Here is a 19,590-nt window from a genome sequence, read left to right as displayed (position 1 = left end):
AGGGAGAAAATTGGTCCTCAACAATAGCACACAATGGGCAATGTCTAATCAGCAAACCATTTTAAACTTTGCTCTTTTTCATGGACTTCACTGGAGAAAAATTAGGTGGGATGTAATACAAGCTGCCAATTCACAATTGTTTATTCTGTGCTCCCACTGAAGATGAATTGCACCCCTATATAATGTTCAGATTCAGAAAACATTAACCCAACACATCTAGACCCCAAACAGAAATTCTATTATGGATTTCCTTTCCCTATTTTAGGAAATACCAAGTTGCCCTCCTTCTACCTCCTCTGGAAAGGAGAATATATCAAGCAGTGTTATACCCTCTGTAATGATTTCAATCAGGCTATGAAGGTTAGCCTGTTGGAGTATGAACCTCCTGATTAAAGATCCTACCGCAACTATATTCGTGGCCGGGTGTCCCTGGAAAGGGAGCATGCAGAGTCCGAGGCACAGTTGATGCCTTCCGTGCCCACTGGGCACCGTAGGGACTGGGGTGTATAATTGACCCCTTTAATCACATTTTAATTTGATGCTTTAAGTTTCCTTTCCACTTTGTCTTTTGTTTCGAGTGGTTCCCCTCCTTTTAGGGAGCTGTCCCTTTTGAGTTGTCCCGAAGTTAATTTGATTTCATTTATTTAGTTGGATACAAAAAGATGTCCCTGATTAAAGATCCAATTGATGGGCCAATCAGGGAGCCTTTGCCTTGTACTTAACTGGGAATGTCAATTCTTCTGACACCCCCAGAGGTAGACTGTTAACACTTTGTGTACTGCTGTTAAGAGTTATTAAATAAAGGGATTTTGGTGAAGGGACTTCTGCCTCCGAAGACCTCTATAAGTCTCAATCTTCTTAAAGATAACAATTGACTTCCTTTTCAAAAATGCAGTTACCTCAAATTTAATAGGTTTTCTTGTCATTTCTTCCATACATCAAAATAGCACACATCTACAAACTCTTGCTCCAATCTCTCTGAAGGTAATCAATCTCGTTTCTGCAGCAATCTGGCTTCAGAATCAGAAGATTGTGGTGTGTGGATTAAAGCATTGGCACTGGGAGGGTTCAAAATCCACTCTGAAGACATGGGCACATAAGTTGACAGTGCTTCACAACTGGAGATGTTGGGCCCGATTTTACCATGAGGTTGCACCCATTTTTGGGCGCAAAAAATTGGTAAAGTTGGGCATGAGGTGGGTAGCGCGATCCACTCCCGCCTCTGTGCCGGTTCCCCCTTTACCAAGGCCTGAAAATGGCCGCGATCGGGACCGTACCCGAAACAGGCGCGATGGCCATTTAAATGCATTTGCATGCATTTAAATTGACCTTATCAGCACCTCCCCCTTTACCACCACATTCACCCGTCCAGAATCAACGCGAAACAGACATGCTCTACAAAAGCCCGATTTGGGCGCTCCAGTTAGTGAGGAGGAAAGTGCCGACATCCAACAGCTCTCTGAGTGAGATCAGTGAGGGGGAGGGGGGAGTCTGCTACCATTCTGCCTGAGATCAGTGAGGGGGAAGGAGGGGGAAGGGGCCTGCGATCAGTCTGGGTGGCGGAGGAGGTGGGGGTGATAAGGGGGTCAGTAATGTCATGGGGGTGGGGCAATGTCTGTGGGAGGCATTATCTGGCCGGGAGAGGCATTATCTGGCCCAGGAGCTATGTGGTAGGGGAGCAGCATTCTATCATTTTTTTTCTGCGCATGCGCAGTTGGAGGCGCCGATCGGAGCTGCATGGTTTTGGGTGTGTTAAGCCCCGCCCACAGGCTTGTGTAGCGCGATTCAGAATCGCTGTTATTTTTGCAGGCAGAGTGCGTATGGGGGCACCTGAGAACGGGTCTAGAAGTCGGATCTGAAGCACTCCCAGTTTCATGTCCGCCCAGCACTTCGAATCAAAATGGTAAAATAGGACCTGCTGTTTTTCAGATTTTCTTCTCAGGGGTGGAAACAATGATGTTTCAAAATTACCTACAAAGATTAAAACCTGACTTGGCAACCCAAGACAGAAAGCGATGATAAATAGGACAAGACTCTGCCTGAGGAAAAATAGTAATGCTCTAAAGGGATTTCTTCTAACAGCCTTGCGATTTAAAATGTTTATGAATGATGTGGAATATTACACAATTTATGGATGGCACGGGATGTCTAGGCAGGTGGCAAACAGAAAAGAAAGATGATGAAATTGTACTTGTGTATTTGCATTAAAGTGCCTTTCATGACATTACGACTTTACACCCAATCAGTTGCGAATATACTGCTGTCAAGTGCAGAAACACAGCAACTAACTTGAGCACAGCAAACTCCCAGAACAGGAAAAAGACGGATGGGCTAATTATTATTTTTTGGTGCTTTGATTAAAAGGTGAATGCTGGCCAGGACATCAGAAAAACTCATTTGCTCTTCTTTGAATCTTGGGATGATGGGACTCAGTTGAACCTTTCATTTGAAAGGTACCCTCCAAAGTGCAGCGCCCAGTCTCTCTCAGTGGGGCTTGAACTTTACCAATGCCAAAAATCTAATCCACGTGTTTGTCAACTCTCTACTTTATTTTGCCAATGCTTTCCGTGTTGTTTCATTACCTCCATACTCTCCATTTTGTTGAGAACTTAGCCACGCACATTCTCTCCTGCATGAAGTTCCCACTTGTTTATCATGCTGGACATTGCTAAGTTTGTCCCCCAAAGTGTTACATTTAAAATTCTCATATTCATCTACAAACCTTTCCGAAGCTTCATCCTATCCTATCTCTACAATCTCCACCAGTCTTACTTCCTACCTATGCTTCTAATTCTGCCCCTTGGTCAGCTCCCCTTCCATTTTCTCCATTAATAGGATACTGTGCACTTAGCCATACCATCTGGAAATATTTTCCTAATTCTATACTATATTACCTTTCTTAAAAATAACTTCTTAAAACCAATTTCTCTGATTAAGCCTTCCAGCAACTCTAAACTTAGCATCCAATCATACCTTCATCAGTGAAAAATCTTCCACAGAATGCCTACAATGCAGGAGGAGGCCATCTGGCCCAACGAATCTGCACTGACTCTCTGAAGAGCACCTTACCCAAGTCCGTGCCCCCCCCCTATCCACAAAACTCCATGTATTTACCATAGCAAATCCACCTAATTTGCACATCTTTGGATTGTGGGAGGAAAATGGAGGACCTGGAGAAAACCCACATAAACACGGGGAGAATGTGCAAACTCCACACAGACACCCAAGGGCAGAATCAAACCCGGTTCCCTGGTGTTGTGAGGCATCAGTGCTAAGCATTGTGCCACCCATCTTACAAGATTTCTTCATGTTGAAGGATCTTTATAAATACAAGCTGTTGTTATTCTTCATTAATGTCACGTATCTGTAACTCCTGTCCTTTATTGGTGATTCCCTACCCTGCATTGAAATACAAACATTTAAGCCTGCACCTAATTTCCTATTTGATCTTTCTCTATTACTGTCAGCAATTTCTGAAAAACTCAAAGACAAACCAAACCAATAAAATTTTCCACAGGCAATAGTGTGGCATCTCAGGTAACAGGTAAGCAACCTGTATGCCTCAAGACATAGCTAGGGTCTTGCTCACAGAATTCCCAGATGGAACAACAGATGGAGATTGGGAATGGATTTTATTTAATAATGCACATGAACACAGTCCACACAACTCTCCCGTAGTGAGCTCTTATAAACAGTTTGGGGCACACCATAGCTTTACAAATAGGAGGACAGGCAATTATTTCAGAAAATCAGAGAAAACATTTTAAAACTGTTAAAAAACTGGAGAGTCGTAAATTCACATGAAAATATATCATGTTGAGATTAAGACAGACTCTCAGATATCATTTGCAAAGTAAACATGCAGCATGTATTTGGAAATAGCAGCAACAATCCAACTGTCTGTGCGGGAGGAAAATACAGCAACATGTTTTTGTCACTTTCAAAGTTTTAGACAAGTTCAGTGAATGGCAGAGATACAAACCTCCACAATCGTAGCATTTTCAATTCTTGTGCTGCCTTCAATTTCTTCCATAGCCAAACCCTAGTAAGTTAAAAAAAGGTTACGTTTTCTCTTCTTTGTAAACTTGATTATCTTCCTTTGACGACTCAAGAATTCTTAACTTTGTTGCCTGTACATATTTCTCCACCAGCTAGAAGAGTCTAAACTCTATCCTCAAAATCACCCGACTAACGGCCAATGTCACAAACATTTTGATGGACAGAATAACTTTATTTTCTCTTCAAGTTCAAGAGAGGAAGCAATCATGGGGCACTCCAGATAGCAATGGCTGAAATCCACTTGTAGTGGACACGGAATACAGATATTCAAGTCTAAGCCAGCAAGAATAGCTAGACCCATCAGGACACATGTTGGCAATTTATTCTGTTCCTTTCAATGTACTTCATACCAGAGCCAGTCAATGCGCTCAGAAGGCCATTCAGCCAATTGAGTCCATGCCAGCTCTCTGTAGAGCAATCCAATCAGTTTTATCAACCTGGCTTTTCCCCCCCAAGCCCTGCAAGATTATTTCTCTCAAATGCCCATTTAATTTCCTTCTAAAAGTATTCACTGTCTCTGTTTCTAGCATTCTCATAAGCAGTGAGTTACCATTACCACGCGCTGCATAAAAATGTCCTTTCTCACATCCTCCCTGCATCTTTTACTCAAAATCTTAAATCTGTGTCCCTTGTCCTTGTAAAATTAGTTAATGGAGTAGTTTTTCTTTGCCTACCTTATCTATGCCTATACACATCTTATACACTTCTATCAAATCTCCTCCCTCATAAAACAACCCCAGCTCCTCCAATCTAGCCTTATAGTTAAAATCCCTCATCCCTGGAACTATTCTGATAAATCTCCTCTGCACCCTTCAAGGACCTGGATATCTCTCCTAAAGTACGGTGACCAGAATTGGACACTCTAGATGTGGCCTAAGCAGAGTTTTATAAAGATTCTGCATAACTTTCCTGCTTTTGTACTCAATGCCTCCATTTATGAAGCCCAAGATCACACATGCGTTACTCTCTCAATATATCCTGCCATCTTCAAAGATATATTTGCGTGAACCCTCAGATCCCTCCACCCTGTACGCTCTTCAAAAGCATGGTATCTAGTCTAGATTGCCTCTCCCTATCCTTTCTGCCAAAATGCATCATCTCACACTTCTCTGTATTAAATTCTACCTGCCACTTATCTGCTCATTCAGCGTACCTGTGTCCTGTTGCAGTTTATTGGTATCATCCTCACAGTCTAACAAACAATATCTAGAATGCAGGAACAAATCAATCTATGAGGCATCAGTTAGCCAACCACCTTCCTATTTTTTGAGAGGAGCGTTCTGAGTTATATGGATAGTGAAAGCTGGGAGGGCAGGAGTGCAATGGTGGAGAAAATATTACTCAGTTATGATTATAAATGTGTATTTTCATCTCTTGCTCAAATTTGAATGGGAAGTATTGCTTCCCCAACACCCTCCAACTATAAAAAAGTTGAACGAGTTATCTTCTTAGAATCAGAGTTTTTCTTTTTATAGCAGAGTGAGGCCATTCTACCCATCATGTCTATACCAGCTCTTTGAAAAAAAATATTAGTTTAGCTCCATAGCACTGCTCCTTCCTGCAAAAGTTTCCTTCAAGTCTACATCCAATTCCCTTTTAAATTTATTATTGAATCTATTTCTAACCCTATATCAGGCAGTACATTCCAAATCATACAAACTCACAGCAAAAATAAAACCGTCATAGAACATAGAACAGTACAGCACAGAACAGGCCCTTCGGCCCACGATGTTGTGCCGAGCTTTATCTGAAACCAAGATCAAGCTATCCCACTCCCTATCATCCTGGAGTGCTCCATGTGCCTATCCAATAACCGCTTAAATGTTCCTAAAGTGTCTGACTCCACTATCACTGCAGGCAGTCCATTCCACACCCCAACCACTCTCTGCGTAAAGAACCTACCTCTGATATCCTTCCTGTATCTCCCACCACGAACCCTATAGTTATGCCCCCTTGTAATAGCTCCATCCACCCGAGGAAATAGTCTTTGAACGTTCACTCTATCTATCCCCTTCATCATCTCTCTTCTGGTTCTTAATGAATGGATCCTCTGATCACTAATCTTCCTGTCACTGGAAATGGTTTCTCTTTATACGAAATACTTGAGGAGTGAAGAATTTGCAGGTGTCTCATCCCAAGCTGGCTTTGGTTTTCCTCAGTTAACAGTAGTAACAGTGATTAGTACTGTTGCTTTACAGCATCAGGGACCCGGGTTCAATTCCGGCCTCGGGTAACTGTCTGTGCGGAATTTGCACGTCCTCACCATTTCTGCGTAGGTTTCCTCCGGGTGCCCTGGTTTCCTCCCACAGTCACAAAGACGTGCGGGTTAGGGTGATTAGTCATGCTCAGTTGCCCCTTTGTGTCAGGGGGACTAGCAGGGTAACTACATGGAGTTACGGGAATAGGGCCTGGATAGGATTGTTGTCGATGCAGGCTCAATTGGCCAAATGGCCTCCTTCTGCATTGTAGGGATTCTATGAATTTTTAACTGACATTTTACCTTTAAAAATTGGTCACCTGGTAGAATTTTCTAGACCGACTCAGCTTGGTTTGTAGAGAATTACATGCTAAAAAATGTTGAACTCTCCTGTATCGACACAGGCTTCCTTGACACCTTTATATGCCTGATGAATGAGCACAACAAATCTGAAGAAAATGACTGGTGCACGAGAAATGGATTGACGGTGCCATGTACGCCTCGCTAGATAGAAAGGTAATAAATGCTCCAATTAAAAGGAATATTTGTGACATCGTGTTCTGCCTGTCAAACACCCCAAAACATTTCACATTCAGTGAATTACTTCAATGACAGTCCTGGGGCCAGGCTAGAAAATCAATATCCATAGCTTAAGGTCTCTAAACTTTATTGGAGGTACACTTTATTGAAGGGTGGCACAGTGGTTAGCACTGCTGCCTCACAGCGCCAGGGTCCCGGGTTTGATTCTCAGCTTGGGTCACTGTCTGTGTGGAGTTTGCACGTTCTCCCTGTGTCTACATGGGTTTCCTCCGGGTGCTCCGGTTTCCTCCCACAGTCCGAAAGACGTGCTGGTTAGGTGCATTGGCCATGCTAAATTCTCCCTCAATGTACCCGAACAAGCACTGGAGTGTGGCAACGAGGGGATTTTCACAATAACTTCATCACAGTTTGAATTTAAGCCAACTTGTGACTAATAAATAAACTTTAATCTCTTGTAAGGACACAACCACCAAAATGACCATAATTTTACCACACACCACAAAATCCAGAAACTTGCTGTTATGCTCAAATGTTGAGCCTGGATCAAAGAAGAGATGATCTCTTCACCTTGCAAATGCAACCTTGGATCTTGCAGGCTCTGCTCATGAGAAGTGGGGCTACAGTTAATCCCTAACAGGTGTAATTTTTCCATGCTTGCAGAGAGTTCCAGGCTTTTAAATCATTTCGTTTTCAGAAGTGTCTAATTTGAAAAACGGAGCATTCGAAACAATGATCAAAATCAGGGGATGGTAAGCCAGGGCACTCCAGTGATTCAGCTCGAAGTGCACTGACCGGAATAGAATTGAGCCGGGAAGCTTTCACAGTTTCTTGCTGTGGTGAAATAAGGCTACTACAATAAGCTATTTGACTGGGTTTGGGAGCAAGGGGAACCAAAGGCCAACTATCATTTTCACCCCAATCACCCTTCTATATCTTTTAATGGTTGGTAGGTTTTGTTGTGGTGGAGGAAAATTGATAAGACCTGGGTCTGTGCCCATCAAGTAAGTTGCGAACCAAATTTCACATTGGTGAGTAGCATCTTTCAGTAATGATCACAAACTGACCATTAATTGCTCTCTTCTCTTAGTAGCCTTTGCAATTATCTCTCACCCATTACTTGCATTTCAATACCCCACCACATCTACTACACAAATCACACATCTTGAAGAAAATATTGAAAGATGTCAACACACTCACCCGGGTATCAGTGACTTCACTGCTTACAGTTAGAGATGCTTGTAGCGCCTTGCGCTTACTTTTAATCTTCTCACGAAGATTACTGAAAGGAATGATACACCATTAGTATAAATATATTTTGAAGCACATACTATATTTATCACTGACAGTTGTCATGGGAACTTTGACTTCAATTGTTTTAATTAAATAAAATTCAATCGAGTTATGTAGCGAATGAGAATTCACTGGCTCTATTTGTCTTCATTCATAATAACTGGGTGGAAGTAGGGAGGCAACCTGTCTACATCAACATCACTGTATTACTGGCCATACTTCGATTGATGGAATAAGACGAGAGATCAAGTAGAATGGGCTTATATTCTCTGGAGTTTAAAATAAATAAAGGTGATCGCATTGAAACATAGAAGAGAGAAACTGAGAGTACATGCTGAAAGGCGGTTTTCACTGACTGAGTGATTAGAATTCGTGGTCATAGTCTAAAGATACGTGACTGGACATTTAGGACTGAGATGAGTAGAAATTTCTTCACTAAGATGGTTATAGAATCTTTAACATTTTCCAGGTGATGTTAAATGCTCAGTCGTTAATCATAGAATTCCTACAGTGCAGAAGGAGGCCATTCAGTCCATTGAGTCCGCACCAAATCTGTGACAGAGCATCTTACCCATGCCCACCTCCCCCCACCCTATCCCCGTAACCTCACACATTTACCACGGCCAATCGCCTAACCTGCCCATCTTTGGACTATGGGAGGAAACAGGAGAACCTGGAGGAAACCTACACAGACATGGGGAGAACGTGCAAACACCACACAGACAGTGACCCAAGCCAGGTCCCTGACGCTGTGAAGCAGCAGTGCTAACCACTGTGCCACCGTGCCGCCCATAAGTATGTTCAGGACTGAGAGCAATAGGTTTGACCAAGTGATATGGAAATAGGGTGGGAAAGTGGAGTTGATGTTGACATCATTTTATTAAACAGTGGAGCAGACTTGAGGCTGTTGGTCTATCCTTGCCCCTACTTTTCATGTTCTATGAGCTCATACTACTTCCCAGGAGGGAAGTTACCAAATATATTTACAGTCCGCTGATGGACATTTAACACAAAAAAAGGAAACATTTATTAAATCAGAAAAATGAACCAAAATGCACCAGACAAAATGATTGCATAGATAGTAAAATAAACAAAAGAAAATGATTCAAATTGTCATCTCTTCATCCCAACTATATCTTTACAGACACATACGAATTCAGAAAGATAAAACAATTTACCATACCTATCTTACACGCTAATATTCATGGTATGTGGTATATGCAAATTAACAGTCAACATTTGTCAGTCACCCTAATCCCAAAACAAGTGACAGATGCCACCAAAACAGATTCCATGGATTTCTCATCAATCCACCCAGACACTTGTCACACTGTGAGTCAACCGGTCTCACTGAAACTCTCTTTTTCTCAAGAAGGCTTCCAATCTCCACATTTGAGGAACTCAAAATTCTCTCTAAACGTCACACACTCAGATGGCTTCAACCAGGATCCATCTCAAGGGTTTCAATCCCGCCTTCTTTCCTCTGGATCTCCACATGCACTCAAGTTTCACCTTCCAAATACAAATTCAGATCTTTGGACTTGCCAAGCAGAATAGCACTGCTCCAAAGGGTACTGTTTCCCTTGAGGCCTGCAGCATGGAGTCACCGACCTTTCGCTGCCCGCTTGGATCTTCACTTCTCTGGAGCTTATTTGGCTTCAAATCTGCTATCTATAATTGGGAGCCTATTGCTCAGCTCCTCTCTCTCGAGTTTGCTTAACAGGATCTGTTTCCGATCTCTGTCCTGGTCCCTTACCTAGGACCTTTTTCCTTCCCCATTCCCTGGTTTAGGATTTTCTTTTTTTTGGGAGCTCCTTGTCCCCCTCCCAGTGTCCTGTTCCCTGGGACACCTATTCTCCAATGGCATTCCTCTTTAGGTCACCTGACCTGCAATTTCACGATGTGTTACTTTTCTTTCTGTGCATGTGCACAGGGCCACTTCCTGGCCTGAAGATGAGAAAACCCACAAACTGTACATGTGCAGCCTCTTTTCTGGCCAGTGCATGTGCGAATTCAACAAACTGTGTATTTGCAGCCAAAATCCCGGTCGGCACATGTGAAATGCAAGCCGCCAACATCTCAGAGGACCACAGGCTGCTCTTCCCCCTTTCAAGAGAGAGAGCTGACTGGTAGTGATTTAATCTGAGAATCACCACACCTCAGATGAGTGACAAGATTGAGATAGCAGGGCCTTTGTGAATAACCTCAGATGGTAATGGGGATTGAACCTGCGCTGTTGGCATCACTCCGCATCACGAACCAGCCGTCCAGCTAACTAAGCTAAGACATGATAGCCGAAAAAGACTCGAACACAAGAAACAGAAGCAGGAGTAGGCCACCAGATCCTTCAAGCCTGCTCTGCCATTCAATATGATCATGGCTGATCTATAGCAGCCTGAACTCTTTTCTGTGCCATTTCCCCAAAACCCTCCTTTCCTCGATCTATCAATTGAATACCTCTAATCTTCCAGCCTCCATCACCCTTGGGGCAGATAATTCCAGAGATTCACCACTCTCTGCAAGAAGAAATTTCTACACATCTCAGTTTTAAATCACCGGTCCTTTATCTTGTAGTTATGTCCCTTTGTTCGAGACTCTCCCACTAGTGAAAATATCTCACCATCTACCCTGTCAAAACCCTCAGGATCTTATAAGTTTGAATAAGCTCACCCCTCACTCTTCTAAACCCCAAGGAATACAGACCCAGAACATTTAGTCTCTTGGTAAAACAACGCTCTCATCCCAGGAATTAGCCTGCTGAAACTCCTTTGGACTGCCTCAAATGTTACTAAATCCTTTTTTTAGGCAAGGGGACCAAAACTGTATGCAGTATTTCAGGAGAGGCCTCAACCACATCCTGTACAATTGCAACAAAACCTCCCTAATTTTAAACTCCAACCGCTTTGCAATAAAGGCCAAAATGCCATTTGCCTTCTTAACTATTTGTAGGATCTGCCTGCTGGCTTTTTATGATTCATGCACTAAAACACCTAGATCCCTTTGTATTTCACTCACCTGCAGTCTTTCTCCCATTTAGATAATAATCTGTCTTTTGATTCCTCCTACCAAAGTGCATGACCTCGCACTTCCCCATATTAAACTCCATTTGCCAGGTTTTCGCCCAGTCACCCAATTTATCTATATCCTATTGCAGAACCACAACATCTTTATCACAACACACCTTTCCACCTATCCTCGTATCATCGGCAAATTTGGAAACCTTCCAGGTCATTAAACACTAGTGAACAATTGCGGGTCAAGAACTGATCCCTGCGGTACTGACATCCCGCACTGACACTACTGACATTTTTCCACTTGGAAAATTACCCATTTATTCCAACTCTCTGTTTTCTTTGTGACAGTCAGTTTTCAATCCATGCTAACACACTTCCTCCAATTCCATGGGCTTTTACTTTATGTACCAGCCTCCTATGCAGCACCTTGTCAAATGCCATTTGTAAGTCTAAATACACTACATCTAGAGTTCCTCTCTACCTATTCTCTCTGTTACATCCTCAAAGAATTCAAGTAAATTTGTCAAACAAGATTTACCTTTCATAAAATCATGTTGACTAGGTTTGATTATATTCATCTTGCCTAAATGATTAGCTATTTCCTCTTTGATTGTTGACTCCAGCATCTTTCCAATAATAGATGTTAAACTAACTGGCCTAAGGTTCCCTACCTTCTGCCTTACTCCCTTATTGAACAAGAGAGTCACATTGGCATTGGTTTTTCAATCTTCTGGTATGCTCCCGGAATTTAGCGAGTTACATACAACTTCAAACAATGGAGTGTATTTGCAGCCACTCCATTAAAACCCTAGCATGCAGTTCATCGGGTCCTGGCAACTTGTCCACTTGTCCACCTTTAGCCCCTCGAGTTTCTCTTATGCTCTATCCCTTGTGATTGGGATCATTTTAAGTTCTATCATGTTATTTGAAATCGGCCCATCTGATATCTTAGGGATATTTACAATGTCTTCCACTGTGAAGACTGATGCAAAATATTTTATTTAGCGTATCCTCCATTTCTTTGGTTGCTGTTATCAATTTACCCACCTCATTCAGTAGTGGTCCCACATTTACCTTAGCCACCTACTTCCTATTTATATATCCATAGAAACTCTTACTGTTTGTTCTTATGCTGCATTTTCTCTCGAACAGCCAGTGCTGTTTCCAGTTGGCACATATGCCAACTGGAAACTGGAGGTCCTGAACTCCAACTCTGGTTTAAACTTATGGAAAGCTTTTTTTTCCTCATCACACCACAAAAAGCTGAATACTAACTTCCATCTCCATCCAAAGACTGATTAAAAACCTTTCACCTTTCCCTCAGCATTCCCTGGTGTGCTGCAATGCTGAATGATGGTCCCTGATTTGCCAATAAACCTGCCAATCAAAGTGGCTACCTCTTCTTCCTCCTTAGGGCGTGGGGTTAAAGAAAGTATCTTCTCTTTTCTTAAAATGAGCGACGTTGGGGCTAAGATGAGACAATTAACTTTCACTGCATTAGTACAAGATCACAATGAGCAAACACGTTCAGTAACACTGATGTAATTAAAAATGTTAAGTGTTACACTGGAAGGATTTAACAAAAACTGCACAATTATGTAACCACTATGCCTTTAGATTTTTGAAGCAACATTCCACCTCGGGTCAAATTAAAAATAATTGCATACAACATTCTTCAGAATGTTTCGTTAAAAGCAGCTGAGTTGCCATTTACACATTTTGTCGCCTCCCAAATAAAGATCTTAAACACTAGAAAAGCAGCATAATGTATAGTCGGATATTTGTTTTTATTAATAATAATAACCAGGGTTGAAAGTGAAAATATTGTGACACAAAATATTCCAGCTTTCCTTCCTTCATTTTAAAATTATCTGATGTGCACATCTATCTTACACATAAGAACAACACAAGAAATAGGAGTAGACCATGTGCCCCAGGGAGCCTTCTCCATCATTCAAGACGATCACGACTGATCTGTGACTTCAACTCCACTTTCCCACGAGCTCCCCATATTCTTGATTTCCTGCGGGACCAAAAGTGTGTCTATCCCAGCCCTGCTTTTATTCAATGATTGAGAATCCACAAATCTCATCCAGGCAAGTGGAGAGTATTCCATCACATTCCTGACTTGTACCTTTCTGTCTAATTTAATTCCTATTCCCTCTGCAGCAATTCATCCATCATATTATTCTTCAGTTTAAGAACATAAGAACATAAGAAATAGGAGCAGGAGTAGGCCATCTAGCCCCTCGAGCCTGCCCCGCCATTCAATAAGATCATGGCTGATCTGAAGTGGATCAGTTCCACTTACCCGCCTGATCCCCATAACCCCTAATTCCCTTACCGATCAGGAATCCATCTATCCGTGATTTAAACATATTCAACGAGGTAGCCTCCACCACTTCAGTGGGCGGAGAATTCCAGAGATTCACCACCCTCTGAGAGAAGAAGTTCCTCCTCAACTCTGTCCTAAACTGATCCCCCTTAATTTTGAGGCTGTGCCTCTAGTTCTAGCTTCCTTTCTAAGTGGAAAGAATCTCTCCACCTCTACCCTATCCAGCCCCTTCATTATCTTATAGGTCTCTATAAGACCCCCCGCTCAGCCTTCTAAATTCCAACGAGTACAAACCCAATCTGCTCAGTCTCTCCTCATAATCAACACCCATCATCTCCAGTATCAACCTGGTGAACCTTCTCTGCACTCCCTCCAAGGCCAATATATCCTTCCGCAAATAAGGGGATCAATACTGCACACAGTATTCCAGCTGCGGCCTCACCAATGCTCTGTACAGATGCAGCAAGACATCTCTGCTTTTATATTCTATCCCCCTTGCGATATAGGCCAACATCCCATTTGCCTTCTTGATCACCTGTTGCACCTGCAGACTGGGTTTTTGCGTCTCATGCACAAGGACCCCCAGGTCCCTTTGCACAGTAGCATGTTGTAATTTTTTTCCATTTAGATAATAATCCAATTTGCTATTATTTCCTCCAAAGTGAATAACCTCACATTTGTCAACGTTATACTCCATCTGCCAGATCCTCGCCCACTCACTCAGCCTGTCCAAATCTCTCTGCAGACCTTCTACACCCTCCACACGATTCACTTTTCCACTTATCTTTGTGTCGTCTGCAAACTTTGTTACCCTACACTCAGTCCCCCCCTCCAGATCGTCTATATAAATGGTAAATAGTTGAGGCCCCAGTACCGATCCCTGCGACACGCCACTAGTTACCATCCGCCAACCAGAAAAGCACCCATTTATTCCGACTCTCTGCTTCCTGTCGGATAGCCAATCCCCAATCCACGCTAACACCCTACCCCAAACTCCGTGTGACCCAATCTTCTTCAGCAACCTTTTGTGAGGCACCTTATCAAACGCCTTTTGGAAATCCAAAAACACTGCATCCACCGGTTCCCCTCCGTCAACCGCACTAGTCACATCTTCATAAAAATCCAACAAGTTCGTCAAGCACGACTTTCCCCTCATGAATCCATGCTGCATCTGCTTAATCGAACCATTCTTATCCAGATGGCCTGCTATTTCTTCTTTAATGATGGATTCTAGCATTTTCCCAACTACAGACGTTAAGCTAACTGGCCTGTAGTTACCCGCCTTTTGTCTATTTCCTTTTTTAAACAGCGGCGTAACATTAGCCGTTTTCCAATCCGCCAGCACTACCCCAGAATCCAACGAATTTTGATAAATAACCACTAACGCATCCGCTATTACCTCTGACATTTCTTTCAGTACCCTGGGATGCATTCCATCCTTTTGAAAAAAAGGACTGGATGAATTTTGTCTTTGTTAGCTGAGCATATTGAAAGGATGAGATACAAATGCAACTTAAAGGGTTGAATCCACCATCTATTTTATCATTATGTTTTAGATCATATGTCCACAGACCAAAGCAATTTTAAAGGAAGCAATTTTGATTCTTTTTTTTTGAACTGTGATTGCATCATTTATAATCGCCTATTTTGTATGGAAAGATCTTATGGCAGGTTGTTGTTTGGTTCACAATGTTACTGGAAGCAATGGCAACAAGGATGCAGCAGGAATGAATGATGAGGTAAATTTTCCGGTCCTGCCCACCGCGGGAATCATCATGGATGGGATGGATAACATGACCAACCATTTAAAAGCCCATTGACTAAGTGGGGCTTTCAGGTCTTGGGGGGGGGGATGCGACTGGAAAATCCCACCCTACATGTCTAAATCAATCAGATAAATAGATATCTATTATATGTATATAGATGGTAACTTGTCGCTGCTGGGTCAATATCCTGGAACTCCCTAACTGCAACATAGGTGTACCTATACCACAAACAGCAGTGGTTCAAGTAGACAATTGACTACCAGCTTCTTGAGCGACAAGCAACAATTCTGGCCTTGCCAGCAACATTCACATCACATGAATGAATAAAAGTCCAAACTCTCTGGACACCACTACTTGAAACTCTTGCATTGCGCTACAGTCAGCCCTCATTGAGGTAATGGGAAAGAGGAAAGAAAAAAAAGTTATTTCACTTACTCCATGGAAGCCATTTTCTTCAATTAATCCAACGATCAAGTGGTTTTGATTTTCATACAGTCTTCACTTGGAGCCACACCAATTAAGTGTGATTTTGAGCCATCTCCATGTATACTGCAGTGAATGTGATTTATTCCATTATGCGGCTCCTAATGCCTGCTAAAGCAATTATACTGTAACAAGTTACACATAGTATTAATATTATCAAATAACTCCCTTGCAGCAGAGGGCTTACTATTGAACAATATGAACCAAAAATATATATTCATTAAGGGAATAGATATTGCAAAAATTACTTGCTGCTGGACTTTAGCATTAATTTTGCTGGATCCCTGCTCTTCAAGTTAGGAAAAAATCAATGCCTTGCTACCCCAAGCAATAACCAATCGGTGATAGGAACAGTAAACAGTGATTGAGATTAAGCACATTGAGGAATAAGACTATTAGGGTTTTAGAATCCAGGGTGGGATGTCCCAGTCCTTCCAGCCGGTGGCTCTTCCGGTCCCTCCGACAGCAGGTTCCCTGGTGGCAGGACAGGCAAGCCACACAAAATGCCGTAGGCATTGGCAGGACTGAAAAATCCTGTTGGTGGCCAATGGTGAACTGCCTCTGCCACCAGAAAACATTCCGCATTGGGAAGTCCTGCTCCTAATCATTATCAATTAAATACTAAGTAGCTTAAGTGTTTAAAAGTTCTCCAAAAAAAACACTCCAAATTTGTGATCTGACCCCAAATGATTTCCGCCAGCAAAAACATATTTAAAAACCACAAAATGCCAAGGTTGAAGTTGGCTAAGATTGTAAAAAAGACTCAGGTATTATAAATTACTTCACCATGGTGGGGGGATCATATGCTCCTGAGGTCAGTCGTTTAAGCCATAAATTTTGGGAAAAACCTGAAGGCTATCATCACATAAAATAAGTGGCACTAGGATATAGGTTGATAATAAATATAATTGCAAGTCAAACCAAAGCTTCTAAAAGTTGTGCATGGTACTGTACATTATTGGTTTAAAAACCCATAGAACCATAGAAAGGTTATGGCATAGAAAGAGGCCATTCAGCCCATTGAGTCTCTGTCAACAAAATATGAGAAAAAAAAGAAACCAGCTGTCTATTTTAATCCCACTTTCCAGCACCTGGTCCGTAGTTTTGCAGGTTACAATCATTTCAAGTGCAGGTACTTTTTAAAGTGAGTTGAATTTTTCAGCCTCAACCACCAATTCAGTCAGTGAATTCCAGATGTCCACCAACCTCTGGGTGAAAAAGCTTTTCCCTATGTCCCCCCTTATCCTTCTACCAATTGTATTAAATCTATGACAAGGAAGCCCAATAAAGAGTGCAAATTACATTATGATCTAGAAGGGTTCAATTTTCAAACATAGGGCACATGGAAATTTGATACCAGTTAGAACACAACTGTAATGCTATGAACAGTTTTGGTCTTTTATCTAAGGAAATATATACTGGCATTAGAGGCAGTCCAGAGAAGGTTCACTAGGTTGATCCCGGGTATGGAAGGATTTTCTTACAGGGAGAGGTTAAGTAGTTTGGGCCTGTATTCATTGGCATTTAGAAGATGAGAGGCGGCCTGATTGAGACATATAAGATTCTCAAGGGACTTGCAGGGTAGATGCTAAGGTTGTTTCCCCTTGTGGGAGAGTCTAGGACCAGAGGGCATAATCACAGAGTAAGGAGTCACCCATTTAACACAGAGATGAAGAGGAATTTCTTCTCTCAGAGAGTAGTGAATGTGAAATTCTTCACCGCAGAGGGCTGTCGAGACTGACTCTTTAAGCACGTTCAAGGCTGAGTTGGAAAAATTCTTAAGCAGTAAAGGAATCACGAGTTACGGGGATAAGGGGGAAGTGGAGTTGAGGATTATATACAATCAGTTATGATCTCATTGAGTGGTGGAGTGGACTCAGTGGGCCGAATGGCCTATGTCTGCTCCCAAGTCTTATGAGCACATGTTTCAGTTAGGAAGAAATGCTTGCACTTAGAGCGGCACAGTGGTTAGCACTGCTGCTTCAGCACCAGGGACCTGGGTTCAATTCCAGGCCTCAGGTCACTGTCTGTGTGGAGTTTGCATGTTCTCCCTGTGTCTACGTGGGTTTCCTCCCACAGTCCAAAGATGTGCAAGTTAGGTGCATTGGCTATGCTAAATTTACCCTACCGTCAGAAGATTTTCCCAAAGATAGGGGAGTCTAAAACTAGAGGGCATAGGTTTACGGTGAGGGGAGAGATACAAAAGGGTCCAGAGGGGCAATTTTTTCACACAGAGGGTGGTGAGTGTCTGGAACAAGCTGCCAGAGGTAGTAGTAGAGTAGTAGGGTACAATTTTGTCTTTTAAAAAGCGTTTAGACGGTTACATGGATAAGATGGATATAGAGGGATATGGGCCAAATGCAGGCAATTGGGACTAGCTTAGGGGTTTTTAAAAAAAGGGCAGCATGGACAAGTTGGGCCGAAGGACCTGTTTCCATGCTGTAAACCTCTATGACTCTATGATCAGCAGGGTAAATATGTGGGGTTACAGGAATAGGGCCTGGGTGGGATTGTGTTTGGTGCAGAGTCAATGGGCTGAATGACCTCCTTCTGCACTGTAGGGATTCTATGATTCTTGTGTAAATAAATTTATATTTGCTGGAGGAAAAGAAAACTGAGCAGTGTCTTGATACAGATCTTCAATACAAAGTTGCATTTAACATAGAAACATAGAATCCCTACAGTGCAGAATGAGGCCATTCGGCCCTTCAAGTCTGCACCGACCACAATCCCACACAGGCCCCAACTAGTTAGTCCCCCTGACACTAAGGGACAATTTAGCATGGCCAATCTACCTAATCAACACATCTTTGGACTGTGGGAGGAAACCGGAGGAAACCCATGCTGACACAGGGAGAATGTGCAAACTCCACACAGACAGCAGCTCAAGCCGGGAATCGAACCTGTGTCTCTGGTACTGTGAGGCAGCAGTACTAACCACTGTGCCACCATGCCATTTATATGGAGCCTTGACCTTAATACAATGTCCCAAAGTGCTTCGCAGGAGTGTTAACAAACAAGATCTGGAGATATTAGCACAGGTAACAAAAGACATAAATAAAACTGAAAGTAAGCACATAATTTAACTAGGACAATAGGTATAGGATTTGAAGGAGCAATTACATCTACAAGCTTCGAGTAATGCTGGAAATCAAACGAAAATATATTCCTACAACCGAGAAATAATGGACCTCGGGAATAGCCTCCTGGAGAACAAAGCTAATTCAACAATTGCCACATTTAAAAGAAAGCCGGATTGCTATCTAGCCTGAAGGAAGAACACTGGGCAGAGAGGGGTAACTGGATTGCACTTAATGCACTTACATTGTATCTTTTTCTGATTTAGTTTCTCCGCCAATAGTCTGACCCTGATTCTCCAATGACGCCGGCTGCGTCCAGGAAACCACTCGCCTAGTAACCACGATCAACGGAACCCCGGCGCCGAGGCGGAGCTGCAGCCTCGGAGGCGGAGACACAAACACCGAACCAAGAGCCCCATTGCGGAGCTGGAGCCCGGGAGCTCCACTGCGGAGCTGGAGCCCCACTGCGGAGCTGGAGCCCGGGAGCCCCACTGTAGAGTTGGAAGCCGAGAGCTCCACTGCGGAGCTGGAGCCCCGGAGCTCCACTGCAGAGCTGGAGCCCCACTGCAGAGCTGGAGCCAGGGAGCTCCACTGTGGAGTTGGAACCCGGGAGCCCCACTGCGGAGCTGGAGCTGGAATCTGGGAGAACTGTTCGAGATTCCCTGTCAATCACCCAGGAATGCTCCGTTGACTCTTTTGGCTACGGTGGCCTGGTTGGGAAAGAAGGAAATCGCAATTTCACTCATTCCTGTTTGCCAAATTGGCGCAAAGTGCATTTTGGAAGAGAAAGAGAGAGGGAGTTGTGTTCCTTTTGATCTTTCATCGC

At 42.9% G+C, this 19,590-nt stretch overlaps 1 protein-coding gene across 1 annotated transcript in view; it reads right to left on the bottom strand.

Moving 5' to 3' along the window:
* Positions 1-19,104, bottom strand: part of cc2d2a (coiled-coil and C2 domain containing 2A) — a 165,566-nt gene extending 146,462 nt beyond the window's left edge. Inside the window, exons 1-4 of the mRNA XM_078215007.1 lie at positions 19,009-19,104; positions 15,637-15,792; positions 7,994-8,075; positions 3,983-4,042 (exon numbers count right to left, since the gene is read on the bottom strand). Of these exons, the coding sequence (XP_078071133.1) occupies positions 3,983-4,042; positions 7,994-8,075; positions 15,637-15,650 (156 nt within the window). The 5' untranslated portion in view covers positions 15,651-15,792; positions 19,009-19,104. The remainder of the gene's footprint in view (positions 1-3,982; positions 4,043-7,993; positions 8,076-15,636; positions 15,793-19,008) is intronic.
* Between the last annotated feature and the right edge of the window lie 486 nt (positions 19,105-19,590).

The sequence above is a fragment of the Mustelus asterias genome, chromosome 1 (assembly GCF_964213995.1).
Source record: "Mustelus asterias chromosome 1, sMusAst1.hap1.1, whole genome shotgun sequence".
Classification (NCBI taxonomy): Eukaryota; Metazoa; Chordata; class Chondrichthyes; order Carcharhiniformes; family Triakidae; genus Mustelus; species Mustelus asterias.
Note: the sequence above shows the minus strand (reverse complement) of the source record. Positions and strands in the feature narration are given on the sequence as shown.